The sequence below is a fragment of the Corylus avellana genome, chromosome ca2, assembly GCF_901000735.1.
Source record: "Corylus avellana chromosome ca2, CavTom2PMs-1.0".
Classification (NCBI taxonomy): Eukaryota; Viridiplantae; Streptophyta; class Magnoliopsida; order Fagales; family Betulaceae; genus Corylus; species Corylus avellana.
In genome coordinates this window covers 31,779,677-31,794,586 of record NC_081542.1, presented here as the reverse complement: position 1 = coordinate 31,794,586, position 14,910 = coordinate 31,779,677, and the positions used below count along the sequence as shown (strand labels likewise).

Here is a 14,910-nt window from a genome sequence, read left to right as displayed (position 1 = left end):
TTTATTATAGCCCAGACTTCAAAAATAAGATCTTGATTTCAAATGAAATAAATAATATTCATTTATAATAAGTCAAGATTTAAAATTTATACATCTAATAGTTTTATATGATGTCAATGTTTACACACATTTAAAAATTTTAAATAACGATAAAATGAAAAAGATCCTTGTCCCAGACGCGTCAATATTGGCGTAAGCAAAATAGGGAGGGCCTTTAATGAGAACAATTACCATGAATGAGAAATGCAAAGCAGATTTAAACTTGGACAAGAGGTTTATGAAATCTATGTAAAAACAGTTTCCTTAACTCTTAAGAGAAGTACTTGGACAGCTTAAGGTTTGCGGTTGCAAGAAATTAAATAAGATTAACTGTAATTAGTTGCTGTGCAATCTAATGTAGTGGGACAGGTATATGCTCCAATGATTTGCTTGTTGACCCTAACTAGTCCTAGAACAAGTTTTATTTTCTAAGGTGAATTTTCAAATCATATGCACCTTACAAATAACAACCGAGCGGTAAGAATCATGGAACCTTCTATAAATACTCCATCTAATGGGCTTCTTAAATAGTTTGAATCCAACATGTATTGTATCTTATTGCAGATAAGCAGAATTAAGAATACTTACAGAGTTTGGAGTTTTCATTAAGAAATCAAATTAGAGAAATGAATCATTGCACAAAAACCAATTTCCTCTCTTCTGTACAAATCAGTAAGGGAAGTTCCTTCCACATTTGAACTTAGCAGTGCTTTCTTTTTTTTTTTTTCTTTTTTTTTTTTTTTTTTTTTGAGAAATAAAGGCAGGCCGGAGAGACCAATTGTGGCTATTTTGCCTAGGCATGACCATAGTAGCACCTACCCGCTGGGAGCCGCACAGTAGGGACCTAGACAGTGGTAACCGCAGGTGCATCCTCAAGTCCGATTGAACCATAGTCTGACCTTGCCCCACCAAGGCATCAATAGGAACTTCGCAGTGCTTGATGACCTCTATTGATTAGCTAAAAAGATCATGTCAAGCATAATGTCAAACATAGATCTGTTAAGCAAACATTACAAATTTGCTTCCAAAAATTGCAACAACAATCACCGCTAAGCATCACAACAACTAAAAATCTATAGTATATAACTTTACATTTACACAGTGAAGAGGCCTGTATTCTGTTTGTTTATTACCTTGAACTATGTACTCGACATTACATGGTTCGCAACATGTGGCTGATATATCTCTGCATCTTCAATTAACTTCTTCAGAGCAGCTGGTCCCATACACTTGAGAACCTAATGCCATAAACAAAATATCATGATCACTTCTGGCTTGCATGGTTTTATAGAAAGACAAAAGGAACATTACAGGAAGTGAGAGCTAATTAATAAGCAATATTACACTGTAATGGACATTAAATAGACTTTCTTTCAGGTCAAGCAACAAAGCCATTAAGAAACCTACTTCAAGTAAAATGCACAAGAAAGGAGGAAAAGATATTAGTTTTTTCCTTTTTGTAAAACATTTTTGCTATAAATATGCAGTTGGGTAATACATTTTATTAAAGGTGAAACACAAAAGTAGGAAAGAACTTAATTTCCAAAGAGAAAACAAGAGAAGCACCAAACAAAAGAAAAAAACTCTAATTCCAAAAGTTATATAATCAAAGAATTTTACACCATTCCCGCATAAAAGTGATCTTAAAAAGCTTTAACTTGGACAATGGAAGTTCGATGTCATCATAGCATTTCTTGATGAATCATGAGAAAGGTGAAAAGGTAATTCCTTTATGTTGCAATTCTTCAAGTCACTTACCCAACAAGGCTTGGTTTAAATAAGGGAAGCTTCCTAACCCCAAAACACCAATAAAGCTTTTACCATTATACTCAAAAGTCATTTCCCATACCATTCCAGAAGAAGTCTCGATACAAATCTAATTCGTGTGTCCCATCAACAGGCATGGGAAAGACTGACAGTAAACGAGTCAGCAAACTAAATTGGTCCATATGATCTAGGCAATCCTTTCCCTCTTAGACTTATAGGGCATACTTGGAGGCAATCCCAGATAAGAACCGCTGATGTTGCACAAAAACCCCACAAAAGAAAAAGCTTTTAGGTTACTAAAACTGAAAGTCACTCTAAAAACAGCAATTTGACTTTCTTCCATGCCAGCACATCCTTTACGGAAATGAAGGTAATTGATTGACTTTACAGATGTGGATTTTATATTTTTGTTGTGCTTATGATTGATTTTCAGTTCAAGTCTGTACAAAGATAAGACATATTAAAGGAAATTATTTTGGAGCTCACTTGTAATAGGCATCTAATCAATTTTATGTTTGGCAATGACAAAATTAGTGTAACTTCACTACATTAATAAATTTCTGGACACATGATAAAATAAGCTACTACAAGTTATTTTATGCTTGTACCAATATGCTAGTTACACGATTTAAAAATAAAAAAATAAAAAAATAAAAATACTAGTTATACATGGGACTTTCTATTGCTATATCTTTGACTATATCCAAGAATCAAAGATTCGTTTCTTGAAATTCATTCCAAAAACACCTTTACTTAATCTAATTTTTCACAACTATGACTTTAATATCAGAATAAGTATACTTTTATTAAGAGATCTCAAATATATACAAAATTGGCCTAGAAAAAAGTTATAATGGCCAACCTTCCCTATATCTATCAAACCTAAGAAGCTCCCAAAAGAAAGAAAGAAAAAATGATTAACAGGAAAGAGTGGAAAAAGGCATCAAACCTCATTAGCATCTTTAAAACAACTGGACTCATCTTTTTTCGGCCAATGTACTTGCCAACATCTGCACACACAAAAATGAAAAAGATATAAGCGGATAATTACCAAGTAGAATATCTACATAACCTTTATTTTGAAGGAAACAATAAAGTAAGCAGATCTAAGTCTCAAGTACAATGGTCCTCAAAACAAGACGCTAGGCATAAATCAAATTGTTTACAACCTATCTAAAACCTTGAGAATAGATAAGCCCACTAACGTTTATGTAATAGTTCATCCAGGTCATAATATGATGTTGTCTACTTTAAATGTATAACACTTTGCTTGCAAAATTTTCCAAGATTTAGACTATAAGGCAAGAGTCGAGACTGGTTCAAGTGATCCGATTACCACAATTTTCAACATGTTTTGGGTAGGTTTCTTAAGTTTTTTATCGCAATTATTAATTTGGCCATGAATGGACCATATTGCAGGCATTAAGAATTCTGGGTTCTCAAGCAGACTGTAGAAGTTCTTAAGGGGGAACATTGCTTCAGATCATGTCACCTCTCTCTTCCAAGGCGGCGTGCTAGCTCTTCAGCCAAAGCTTGCCCTGATGTGTCACCATCCGTTGCCAGGATAATTCGAGAAACCTAATAGGTGAAAAAAAAGAACTTAAAAACTCAAAAACTTCACATCCAAACAAAACTCTATTCAAAAGACAGGCACCAAATGTACATACCTTATTAAGGTTTTCTTTGCAGTTCCATAGAAACTGAAATGCCGTGTCCTAACTTCACATGCACGTGCATGCAAATAAAGAATACATATATTAACAACCGAACGATAGATTTTAGACGCAAAATTTTCAGATGAAAGACACAAATGTCATAAATATAACTAAAAGGAAAAAACTGAAATTAGACAATATGTTAAGACTGGAAGAAATGACTCTCAGCCACAATTCAAAAGAATGTAAAAACTTAACAACATATATTTGCAATCTCCCGAGAAAAAAATCAGAAAAAACTCTTTACGCACTACAGTTCATTTTGCATTTTCTTCAGTAATAATACCAAATATTCCGATGCAATAGTTGTCAAAATTATAAAATAAAAGGGCAAAAATGGTATTAGACAATACCTATTACTTGAAGAGTGACTGCGAATCACAATTCGAAATAATCAGGACATCTGAGCAACATAGATTTACAATTTCCCGGGAAGGAAACAATTTTAACATACTTCAGTCATTTAGCAGTTTCTTGGTTATCTCTAGTGATAATTTACCAACCTTAAAGATAATTAAAAATGAGTTTGCCTAACATCTATGACCAATAGATTTAAAGGGCCCAGTCACCCTTGTGGACCATGTGGCCAAGAGAGCAGCAAAACTGCTCTTTATATGAAAATCAAGTGGTTTCATAATGCAAAATGATAGTGGAAGGCCCTACTTTGGTAAAGATAGAAAAAAGATCAACTTCCTTGATTCTGTTCAAGAGCCAATAGAAGAATGCACACTGCCTGCCCTAGTTCAGTTGCTTGATTGCGAGATTAGCGACACAGAATAAGTATTTCATGAAAATTAATTTTACATCTTCACATTATCTACTTTTGTAAATAAAATAATAAAAAAAAAAATACAGCAAACAAATTTCTCCATTCTTTAAAAGCACCAAACCATTTTTTATTTCCATACCAATATTGTATAAATATAATTTCTCACATTTCAGCGAGCATTCTGTCTTTTGGACAAAATTTCCCTGGTATTTTAACCTAAAAAAAGATCTGTAACCGTCCCTTAGCATCGAGTCCAGGGTGTACACGCCTTAAAAGCCAGCAGAGTATTTATGCATATATGTTTATGGGAAAAGCGAAATGTAAAGCTCTTCTAAACCTTTATTTAGAGGTGAGACTAGGCCCACTGCTAGAAAATAATATCTGTGAAGTGTGATAACAAATTTTTTACTAGTAAGTGAATTTTCTTAGTCCAAATATCTAAGTATGCACAAGCACTTCAACATCTTGGAGAACCACTGCTGAGGAGACAATAATAACAAGGGTTTCAAATGATGCATGCACAGGTGGTGATTATGCTCTTCCTGCTGATTATATTCTAGACCTATGAAATAAAATGCCTAATAGGTCAAAAGTAACAAATATGGGGATTAGGATGTCTATCCAAACGATATGCACTTGTATCCATATCATGCAGTTGGGAGTGAGATTCTAAATTCATGATTTCCTCATCCGTAGCATTATAGTATTAGCACAACAAACTGAATTTTGAAAAATTCAATTTTTACATGGCCAAAGATGTAATTAATTCATTTTTTGGAGGAATTTTTTTTTTTTTTTTGGGTAATTTACAAACACCCAGCTGCAACTTCACCCTCCATCCCATTCTTATGGGCAGATGAAGTACCATTTGAGTAAGAACTCATTGGCATTATGTTGACGAATTAAATCCCCATCTAGTCCAGTGATTTATCCCAATTAGAAATAATCACAGTTGATGCTTATGAATGCTAAGCAAACATTGTGAACAACATACGAACTCAAAATGGACGTATGCATGTGTTGACAATCCAAAAGAGCAATAAAATCACAAGAGTCACAATGGGACTACCTGGAGCACACAGCCAATAGTACATTAAACGTAGTAAAATGGTATTAAACGAGTTTCCATTAAGCTCTATGGCATCAAATGTATGGTTATTTATTTCCCCCCAAATTGTCTACATGATAAAAAGAAAAATATCCTCGCAAATCAAATCGCTCTCCTGATGATCGTACATAAAACGCCTTAAGGCCTAAAGTACACAGCCAATCATACAATAATCATAGTAAAATGGTATTAAACAAGTTTCCATTAAGCTCAATGCCAGAAAAAATATATTTATTTACCGACCAAGAAATTGTCTACATGATACAAAGACAAATCGCCCAGAAAATCAAATCACTCTCTTGATTATCATACATAAAATATACCAAACTCATTAGAACCTAAAAAAAAAAAAATCTGTGTAACATTTTTCTCTTGGACATGGATACATACCATATTGTTGTTCCCTGTAAATTAGAGATTGTTTACTTGACAAAAGACACAATGCCATCTGCTTTTATCTATAGGACAGACATTGTTTTATGCTCCTATAAGACATCAGCAGTTTTGCATTTAATATACCATATTATATAAAATTACACAGGAAAAGAAAAAACCCTGGATAGCTGTTTGCATAAAAAAGTTACAGCAGGCTCCAAAGAATTTTTGTATCAGTGCAAACCTTTTCAAAGGATGGTAATTCTTTAGTCGAAACCTTTCCCGGTGCACCACCAGGAACACTAACACAATTGCGGAAGCCAGCTTCCTCCAGTGAAAGCTTATCCAGTTCACCTTCGACCTGTACTCAACATCAAAAATAATAAAATCAGGAGCGAGTATGAGAGATCTGAATTGCTGTAGAAAAGCAACCCAAAGAGGTGACAGAGGAATTACAATAATGATTTCAGGCACATCATTTATATCGTCGAGACCGTATAATATCTTCTCTGTACCCTTCTCCTGCAAATCAGTAGAAAAATAGTGAAGTAGAATTCAGTTCAGAATGCATCCAAATATCATTTCATAAATATATGCATAATGGTAGACAAATAGAACTGGAACAGTTACATTCAAGGAGTTTATTGTCCCATTTCAACAAAAATAAAATCAGGGCTAGTAAATACATAGTGAACCAACAAGGATCTACTGATTCATCAATCTATCTTTTGCTTGAAGCTGCTATGGCCTTGTTTGTTAAACAACAAGGCCTTTTCCACGGTACTGTTGACATTAAAAAAAATTAAAAAAGAAAATAATGATTGGTATAGAAAAGTATAAAAATGGTATTGAAAAGTGGAAAACTTTGTTTTGTAGTAATTTTTTTATTTAAATAGTAGTAAAAAGTAAATGATGTGATATAAAAAGTGAGAATGTTTTGATGTTGATTTTTTTAAAAAAAAATGAAATGAATAGTGTGGTGGTGTTTGGTGTTGTTTAACAAACATCACGTATATGTTCACCTTGGTGTTGTTTAACAAACATCACGTATATGTTCACCTCGGTCATAGTAATGCAATGTTGTCCATATATGGCAGACCAACATCAGTACAATTCTTTGACAAATGGAACACAAAATCTAGTATTTAATGGACTATGAGCTCTCCAAGAGCCCATTGAGCATCAAGTTAAAAGCTTTGATGAACCAAATCATGAGGAACTTCAGCATATGTAATCTCTACAATGCACCAAAGGCATTGATATTAAGAGAAGATTTTACAAACTTGTTAAATTACCAGTTATCCCAAAAGCTTAAGCTTATAGGAAGAGATAAATTTAATCACTTAATCATACTTTAACACTCCCCCTCACACATGGGCTCAAACTTCCTTTTAATAGGTGAGATCCAATACGTGGAATATTTAATTTAAATGGAGGGTGATTTGACGGAGTCAAGGTTCTATCCCATGACCTTTGGCTCTGGTACCATGTTAAATTACCAGTAATCCGAAAAGTTTAAGCTGATAGGAAGAGGTAAATTTAGTCACTTAATCAATACTTTAACACTCTCCCTCACATGTGGGCTCAAACTTCCTTTTAATAAGTGAAGCTCAACACGTGGAATATTTAATTTAAATGGGGGGTGATTCGACGGAGTTAAAGTTCGATCCCATAACATTTGGCCCTGATACCATGTTAAATCACCAGTTATCCCAAAAGCTTGAACTTATTGGAAAAGATAAATTTAATCACTTAATCATACTTTGACAAAACTAATGATTTGGATGGCAGTATTTCATCATTATCTTTCAAATTTGCAAATGTAAAATTCCAAGCTAAGTATTAGCATCTTACCTGCCAAAATTTCTTTCCTATAGTTCGGTATTTGCAACCAACAAGTTGTCCATTTCGTCTATAAGTAAAAGCAATGACATTCTGCGCATGAAAACTTCAATAGAAATTATTCATCCAGAATGAAAAACTTCAGTAGAAATTAAAAATTATCAACTTTATGACATTCTGCGCATGAAAACTTCAATAGAAATTATTCATCCAGAAAGAAAAACTTCAGTAGAAATTAAAAATTGTCAACTTCTCTCAACTGGAAGCGCTCGAGAATTAAAGCACCAAACTATAGGGGAGAGAGAGAGACTATTGAGGAAACTGTAAAAAGTTATTCTTACCTTTTCTGGCAATGAAAAAACATTTTGGGACAACCACAAAATGAAATGTAGAATAATATCTAGGGACACTACTAGCTTAAGAATCCAATATGACATAGTTCTGAACCTATGATCATCCATTCAAATAAAAAATGGCAAGTTTTAAAATTTATATAATTCAGGTACCTTATCATTAGACATTTGCATAACAGCATTTCTTCGCAATGTTTCTTCAGATATCATCCGCTCACCAAAATATGCAATCAGCTGAAACAAAGAATAAGAGCAATAATAACAGTAAGTTAAACATCAGAAGTTGCACATAAATAGCTTTACGGAAGGGGGAGAGAGAGAGAGAGAGACTAATCACGGAAAAAATGCCAGGAAAATGCTAAGAAGAGAACTCCTAATACAAGCTCTCAAAGACCTTCATACATTCCTGGCTTGTATTTCAATGCACACGGTAAATCATGTAACATGTGTGTCCTATACACAAAACTTTTATCCAAGTCTTTATAACCAATTACACACTTCCCTTTTGTTTTTCTTCTTGGTCATTGGAGGCCTGTTAGTCTGAGTGCCTGCGTAGGAGAAGACAGTTCCTAGCCTTTTGATTCCGAGCTAAATGGAAAAAAAGCGGGCCAGGCAACTCTAGTCATGCCAGCCAAGAGGCAAGCAGAAGCTAGTATAAAGCCTTGTATGAAAAGTGGCATGGACGATAGGATATCAGGTCCACTTGAAGGGCTGAATCATCAATGTCAGGGATATAAGCTAATGCACTCTTTGTCCTAAGATAATCTAGATCCCCTAGGAGTGGAACAAGTGAGAAAACTAAATTGCTAGCACTCTAGCAAGTAAAGGACAATATAGACTCCACTTCTAAGATATAATAGACTGCTTTCTAGTGAGGAGAAATTGAGGAAGGATGCAGTTACAGTTGAGCAGGAGAAGACTATTCTTTTGGAGGAGGTGAGGTGAAGGCAAAAGTTAAAGGAATTATGGTTATTGGTTAAAAGAGGGGGATAAAAATACAAAAATTTTCCATCGGGTAGCGAGCTCTAATAGAAATGGTAACAAATAGAGAACTTGTTTATCAATGGTTCTTTTCTCTTGTATACGTCCTGTATACTTGGGTTGCACCCCTTGCAATTTTTAGTAAATTTGCTTTACTTATAAAAAAAAAAATTCAAAGAGAAATTATTTCTGGTGAACAGGAGTAAACCATTTCTCCAGGTATATGCCTCCCTCTTAAAGTAATGCTAATATCTAATGGATGGTGACTATCCATAGCATTCATAGGCCAGTTACCACTCTTGTGAATGGTAATAGTGAAGCACAAATTTTGAAACCAAGCTATGTGAAAGAGAGGAGCTGGTAAACCTAATGACATTGAATGTATAATTAAATGAACTACGGCAATTAGTTTTTATGATCAATACAAATGAGTGCTTGCCTAAATATATAACCATACTCATTGCTTGATCTCATTCAGATGGTCCAGAATTATAAGGTGGAGCTTCTAGCATGAGCAGAGAAAACTTGCTTGATGCCAACAGTCATCGAAACCCCATATGATACATCATACACGATAATGTCATTCAACTCATATCAAACCATTTATAATTAATGTATTATTACAATAAACATAGTGGCTTGAATGATGCAGTATAATATACAGCAAGTCAACCCAGTCAATTTCTAGGTCACTGATTTGCTTATAGCCCAACATTTTCCCCATATTTATTCTTATTAAATGAAAAGGGAGACATGCAAAATACTTATCAAACCTTTCAAAGTTAAAATATTCTATATGGGTTTCCATTGTGCATTGATCAGCATTTGAGAAAATTTAAATAGTTTCAGCAATTGGCCATTACTTGTCACTTTACTGCTTATGTGTAGTATTATTTTGGGGAAGTGGCTTTAGCGCTATGCTCATGAGAGGGACGCCTTATGAAGGGTCGTGGCGGATTTTAAATATGGCAGTGCATGAGGTGGGTGGTGTATAAACGAGGTTCATTGCAAATTGTAAGGATGTGTGAGTGGTGGATCATATGCAATTCCGAAATGGATATATTCATTGAAATATATTCTTTACCAGACTAGTATATGATTGAAAGGAGGAAGTGGTTTCTTCTTTCTTTGACCTGGTACAGTGGTACTCTCACAAAGTAAGGCAAGGAGGTGAGGATATAATTTGTTGGATCCCTTCCAAAAGGAAAAGTTGGAAGTGAAGCCTTACTATCATGTGTAACCCATTCATGTAAATTCTCATTTTCCTTAAAAGAGTATTTGGAAAATTAAGGTTCCTTCGAGAGTAGCGTTCTTTGTGTTGATGGTGGCCTTAGGGAAAATCTTGACTTTGGATAACTTAAGAAAGAAGAACCTTATTGTGGTGGATTGGTGCTGCATGTGCAAGAAAAGTGAGAAATCTATTGATCACCTTCTTAATTGTGAGATTGCAAGAGAATATGGAGTACGCTTTTCCATTTGTTTGGTGTTCTTTGGGTTATGCCTAGAAGGGTGAGAGAGATCGTGAGTAAGAGAGGAAAAATGGGAAACCGTAATGCTAATGAAGCTTGGAGGTTGGCTCCTTCGTATTTAGAGCTTGTTTGGAATTATGTTGAGTAATAGAACTTGTCTAAAGAAAAAGTTTGAACGAGTTTCTTTGAAAAATCCTCATTTTCAGGCTTCCCCCAAAATGCAGTTTGAAGCTTTTTTAGAGCAAAAAAGTGCTTTTAAAATTTTTTTACCTAACAAACCCATTTTTGCTTAACGCATCTTTTTAAATACTAAGAGCACTTTTTAAGCTCCTAAACACAATCCCAACTAGACTCTTAATGTGCTGTATTTGGCGAGAGCAGAATGCAAAGAACTTTGAAATTCAAGAGACTTCGACGATAGAGCTTAAAAATATGTTGTTCCAATCCCTCTACACATGGATAGCATCATTCTATTGCTTGCCTATTTCCAATTTTTCTGAGTTTTTGGATTTTTGTTCCTCTTTTTCTCCATGTAAGGGGTTTCTCTTGTACACATCATGTATACTAAAGTTGCACCCCTCTGCTCTTTTAATGAAATTAGATTACCTATATAAAAAATAAATATTTGAGGTGGGTAATGGCTCCAAAATTAGATTCTGACATGATGTATGGTGTGGGGATCAAGCCTTTAAGCTTTTATGGACTTGTTCAGTATTGCCTATTTTAAAGAAATTGTCGTTGCGGACCATTTGAAGCTTTCTAATGCCTCTCGTCAATAGAATGTTAACTTTCTTAGAGAAACTCCCAATTGGGAGGTGGATATCTTTACGTAGTTCTTCAATTTTTTGTATTGCTTCAAATTGAGAAGGGTGATGAAGGCAAACTTTGTTGGGTACCTTCCAAGTGAGGCTTGTTCGATGTTAGATCATACAACAATGTTCTTGTTCCCCATAATAATACCTTTTTTCCTTGGAGGAGTATTTGGAATAATAAGGTTTCTTTGAAAGTAGTGTTCTTTGTTTGGTCAGCCTCATCAGCGAAGATCCTCAGCATAGATAATCTAAGGAAGTGGTAGATATTGTGGTTGATTGGTGCTGCAAGTGATAGAAGAGTGGGGAGTCAGTAGATCATTTTCTACTCCATTATGAGATTGTCAGTGCTCTTCGGAAAACTATCTTTAGCAGTGTAGAGCTAGCTTGGGTTATGCCTAGTTGGGTGGTAGACCTCTTCTCTTGCTAGAGAGCGCAAGTTAGTAGGCTTCAGTTTAATGCAATATGGAAGATGAAACTGCCTTACATGTGATGTCTTTAGAGGGAAAGAAAGAAGTTAATTCTAAGTTAGATACTTGTACATCTATTAACAATAAAAGAGTAACATGTTGAGGTTGAAGGGAAGTTATTCCCACATGCAAAGGATTCCATTATTAAGGATAAAATATAATGTTCTGTGGGTGCTGGAAATAGCCATAGAAAAGACATGTTGATGCTTATAAATTCCTGCCTTGCAGTCTTTAAGATATAATTTTTGCAGAATACCAGTTGAACTAGCTTGAATAGTCCAGAAACTAGTTTTGTCAATTTTGGATGACATAATTCAATGAAATGTCATATTTGTTAAGAACTAGTTCAGCTATTACCCAATAATTCTAAGCCTGATCTCCCTTGTACTTTAACAGCAACCTAGTCACTAAAAATGGCACTCTACCCTTGCCAACATTAAAACAACATGCCCTGAAAATATCTCTACTTTGATTCTTGATTAGAATATATTCAAAGCAACATGTGATTGGATGAAGAGTTCTTATAAATGAAACTTATGTAAAAATAATAATCGAAGTACCTTGGCACCCAGTGGTTCTAACCCTAGACTTTCCTCTGACATTTGTTCAAAGGACTTGACTTTTTTGGTGACTCCATTATATGCTGCCATGCTGTCTGCAAAAGACTAAAACCCAAAAGAAAAAACCAATTTGCTTAGTTTTTCTTTTTTTGCATAGGAAATACGTAAGTTGATTCTTATAATATTTTTACCTGGCCTGCCCATCCACATTCAGTGTGAAAACACCTCCACATCCCCAAACTCCTACAAGATTCAGCCACAGAAGCATCAAGGCTTAATTCCACCACCCACTACAATATATGCATGCATATGAGCAAGTAGGAGAAGCAGCTCACCCATCTTGGATGATATGAAGGGATAAACTCCTCACCATTGACTGCCCACCTTTGCACTATGTTACAAAAGAACAGAAGATTCAAAAATATTTAATACATTTATTAAATACCAAAGTTGCAAAGACTATATATGGATAACCAAATATATACAATAAAGGAACATACAGTGTGCCAGCAAAATGATGTAGATGTGCAATAACATATTAACAGAGCTGTATAAGAGAGGAGAAACCTTGGGGCAAAACAATTGATGGTACCGCCCAGGAATAACAAAATCGTCGCATTTGATACCAAGAATCTCCATTTTCTGCTTTACCACTCTCACTTTAGCTAAATCATCGGTTTCTACTCCTATTTGCTCCACATTCGCTTCATGAAAGTATCAATTAAAATTGTAATTTGCTTCACATTAGCTCCAAGACAATCCAAATTTTCAATTAAAATAAAAAAAATTTTAAAACAGGAAGACATTAAAGGGAGAGTTTTTGCCTTCAAGTTGGATTCAACATCTTAGGTAATTTAGAAAATGAGAAGTGCAAAATAACATCAGTTAATATATCCTTTCATATAACTCTGTTATTTCTCAGAGCCCTTTCTGGTTGTCGAGAAAATGCGGGTAAAGAATGCAACATCTAATTTCTGAAATAACATCAAATTGCAATATACATAAACCCCAAAGACAAATATGGTTACTTCCCCAGAAAAATCATAAATAATCCAAGCCTAGTTGAGCCAACGTCTTACTGAAAATAAATAAATATATATATATATATATATATATATATATATATATATATATACAAAAACAAAAACAAAAGCAGCAAAAACCAGCAGATTCCATTTGGTTTTCTTTTCTCGACAACCAAACAAAGAAAAACGAATATTTGTTGCGGTAACAAACAAAAAAAAAACAAAAACGCGGTAAAATCAGTGTAAGGGATAAAGCGGATGATTAAACAGGTTGATTAAGAACTTGGGCATGAACTACACTATAAAGTTTAAAAGCAACCAAACAGGGTATAGTCTTAAAAGTGTTTGGCAAGGCAAGGCAAGGCAGTACCTGGTGGAGTGGTATGAGAGAGAAAGCGAGCCCAAACACGTCCTAATCTGGTGGGAGAGGTAGAGGGGGAGGAACCAAGCAGGTGCTTGGAAGAGAAGAAAGCGTAGGGAGGACGACAGAGACAATGGTGAATGAGTGGCATTTTTGCTTCTTTGTTTTTTTGAACTTCCTTGGAGAGAGCCAGACACGGTCTTATCTGAGTCTTGCGAGTAATGCTACATTGTGTCCTCTCACTTCGCATAATTTATAAATCATTTTATCGGTTATAAAAAATAATTTATAGGAGTATTTACAGTAGTTTATTTATATTTTTATACGAAATGGCTAATCAAAACCTACTTATCTAGTTTAGTTAATGAGTTTTAAAAGACACCATACATTTGACTATCTATTTTTTTTTATCTATATCATTTAAATTTTATTTATTTTTATTTTTTTAAGGATTGTAGTTTTTCTAAAAATCCTATTTTTCAACTTTTTGGAAGAAAAAAATGTGGAGAGAGAAATAGTGGAAGAAAATTTTGGAAAAAGAGAGATGTGGGAAAAAAAATAGTAGAAGAAAATAAAATGGTTTCCTTGAATAGTGCCGCTATATGTAGCATTTTTTTTTTTTTTTTTTGCTAATCCAATAAAATACCTATCTATTTTGTATTTTTTTTTTTTTTTTGCTAATCCAATGTGAGGGGTTTTTTACAAATCTAATTAGCCATTTTAGATAAAAGTACCATTTGGCTCATCCATTGTGAGTGCTCTAAGTCCATGTAGTTAACCTAAATTATAAATCACTTCCTGTAGTATAAACAATAATTTATAAATCATTAGGGTATGCCAAAATAATAGTTTACTCCTTGAAATCAATTTCCATGCTCTAAAGATAAATGTCAGTTTAATAAAAACCCAATTTTCTCCAACTTAATTTGAAGGAAAACTTTGTCACAATTTATTAACTTGAATGTTGTTTTTATTTATTTTTCAATGGTTAGAAGATGCGACCGTCAAATTCTCGCAAAATGTTCTCAAATCGTGGTGAAAAAGATGAAATGAGATAGGGTTAGGCATAGAGTAAAATTTTAAGGATAGGAACGATTAGATTAATTTACTGAAGCAGTATGACTTGGAGTGATAGTTGATGTGTAATATTAGCTGGTGTCATAAAATGACGTGAGGAAAATCCTAGTTGTCATTTTTTTAAGTCAGAAATTAATAAAAACATGTGTCGCGTTTTTATTGGGTATGACATGACAAAGTAACATATTCT

The 14,910-nt window shown here is 34.2% G+C and overlaps 1 protein-coding gene across 3 annotated transcripts; it reads right to left on the bottom strand.

The window, feature by feature from the left end:
* Positions 1 to 515: 515 nt before the first annotated feature.
* On the bottom strand, positions 516 to 13,847 carry LOC132172252 (primase homolog protein). 3 transcript variants are annotated; one of them, XM_059583722.1, is made up of 14 exons: positions 13,653 to 13,847; positions 12,825 to 12,961; positions 12,593 to 12,648; positions 12,449 to 12,500; positions 12,258 to 12,362; positions 8,122 to 8,202; positions 7,628 to 7,708; positions 6,230 to 6,295; positions 6,018 to 6,134; positions 3,474 to 3,521; positions 3,299 to 3,384; positions 2,756 to 2,816; positions 1,173 to 1,277; positions 516 to 997 (listed from the first exon to the last, which is right to left on the bottom strand). In XM_059583722.1, the coding sequence occupies exons 1-13, from the start codon at positions 13,792 to 13,794 to the stop codon at positions 1,179 to 1,181; spliced, it is 1,131 nt and encodes a 376-aa protein (XP_059439705.1). In that variant the 5' UTR covers positions 13,795 to 13,847; the 3' UTR covers positions 516 to 997; positions 1,173 to 1,178. The 3 variants fall into 3 exon arrangements, with proteins under 3 accessions (XP_059439705.1, XP_059439706.1, XP_059439707.1); XM_059583723.1 differs by lacking the exon at positions 7,628 to 7,708; XM_059583724.1 differs by lacking the exon at positions 12,825 to 12,961 and having other exon boundaries at positions 13,653 to 13,740.
* Between the last annotated feature and the right edge of the window lie 1,063 nt (positions 13,848 to 14,910).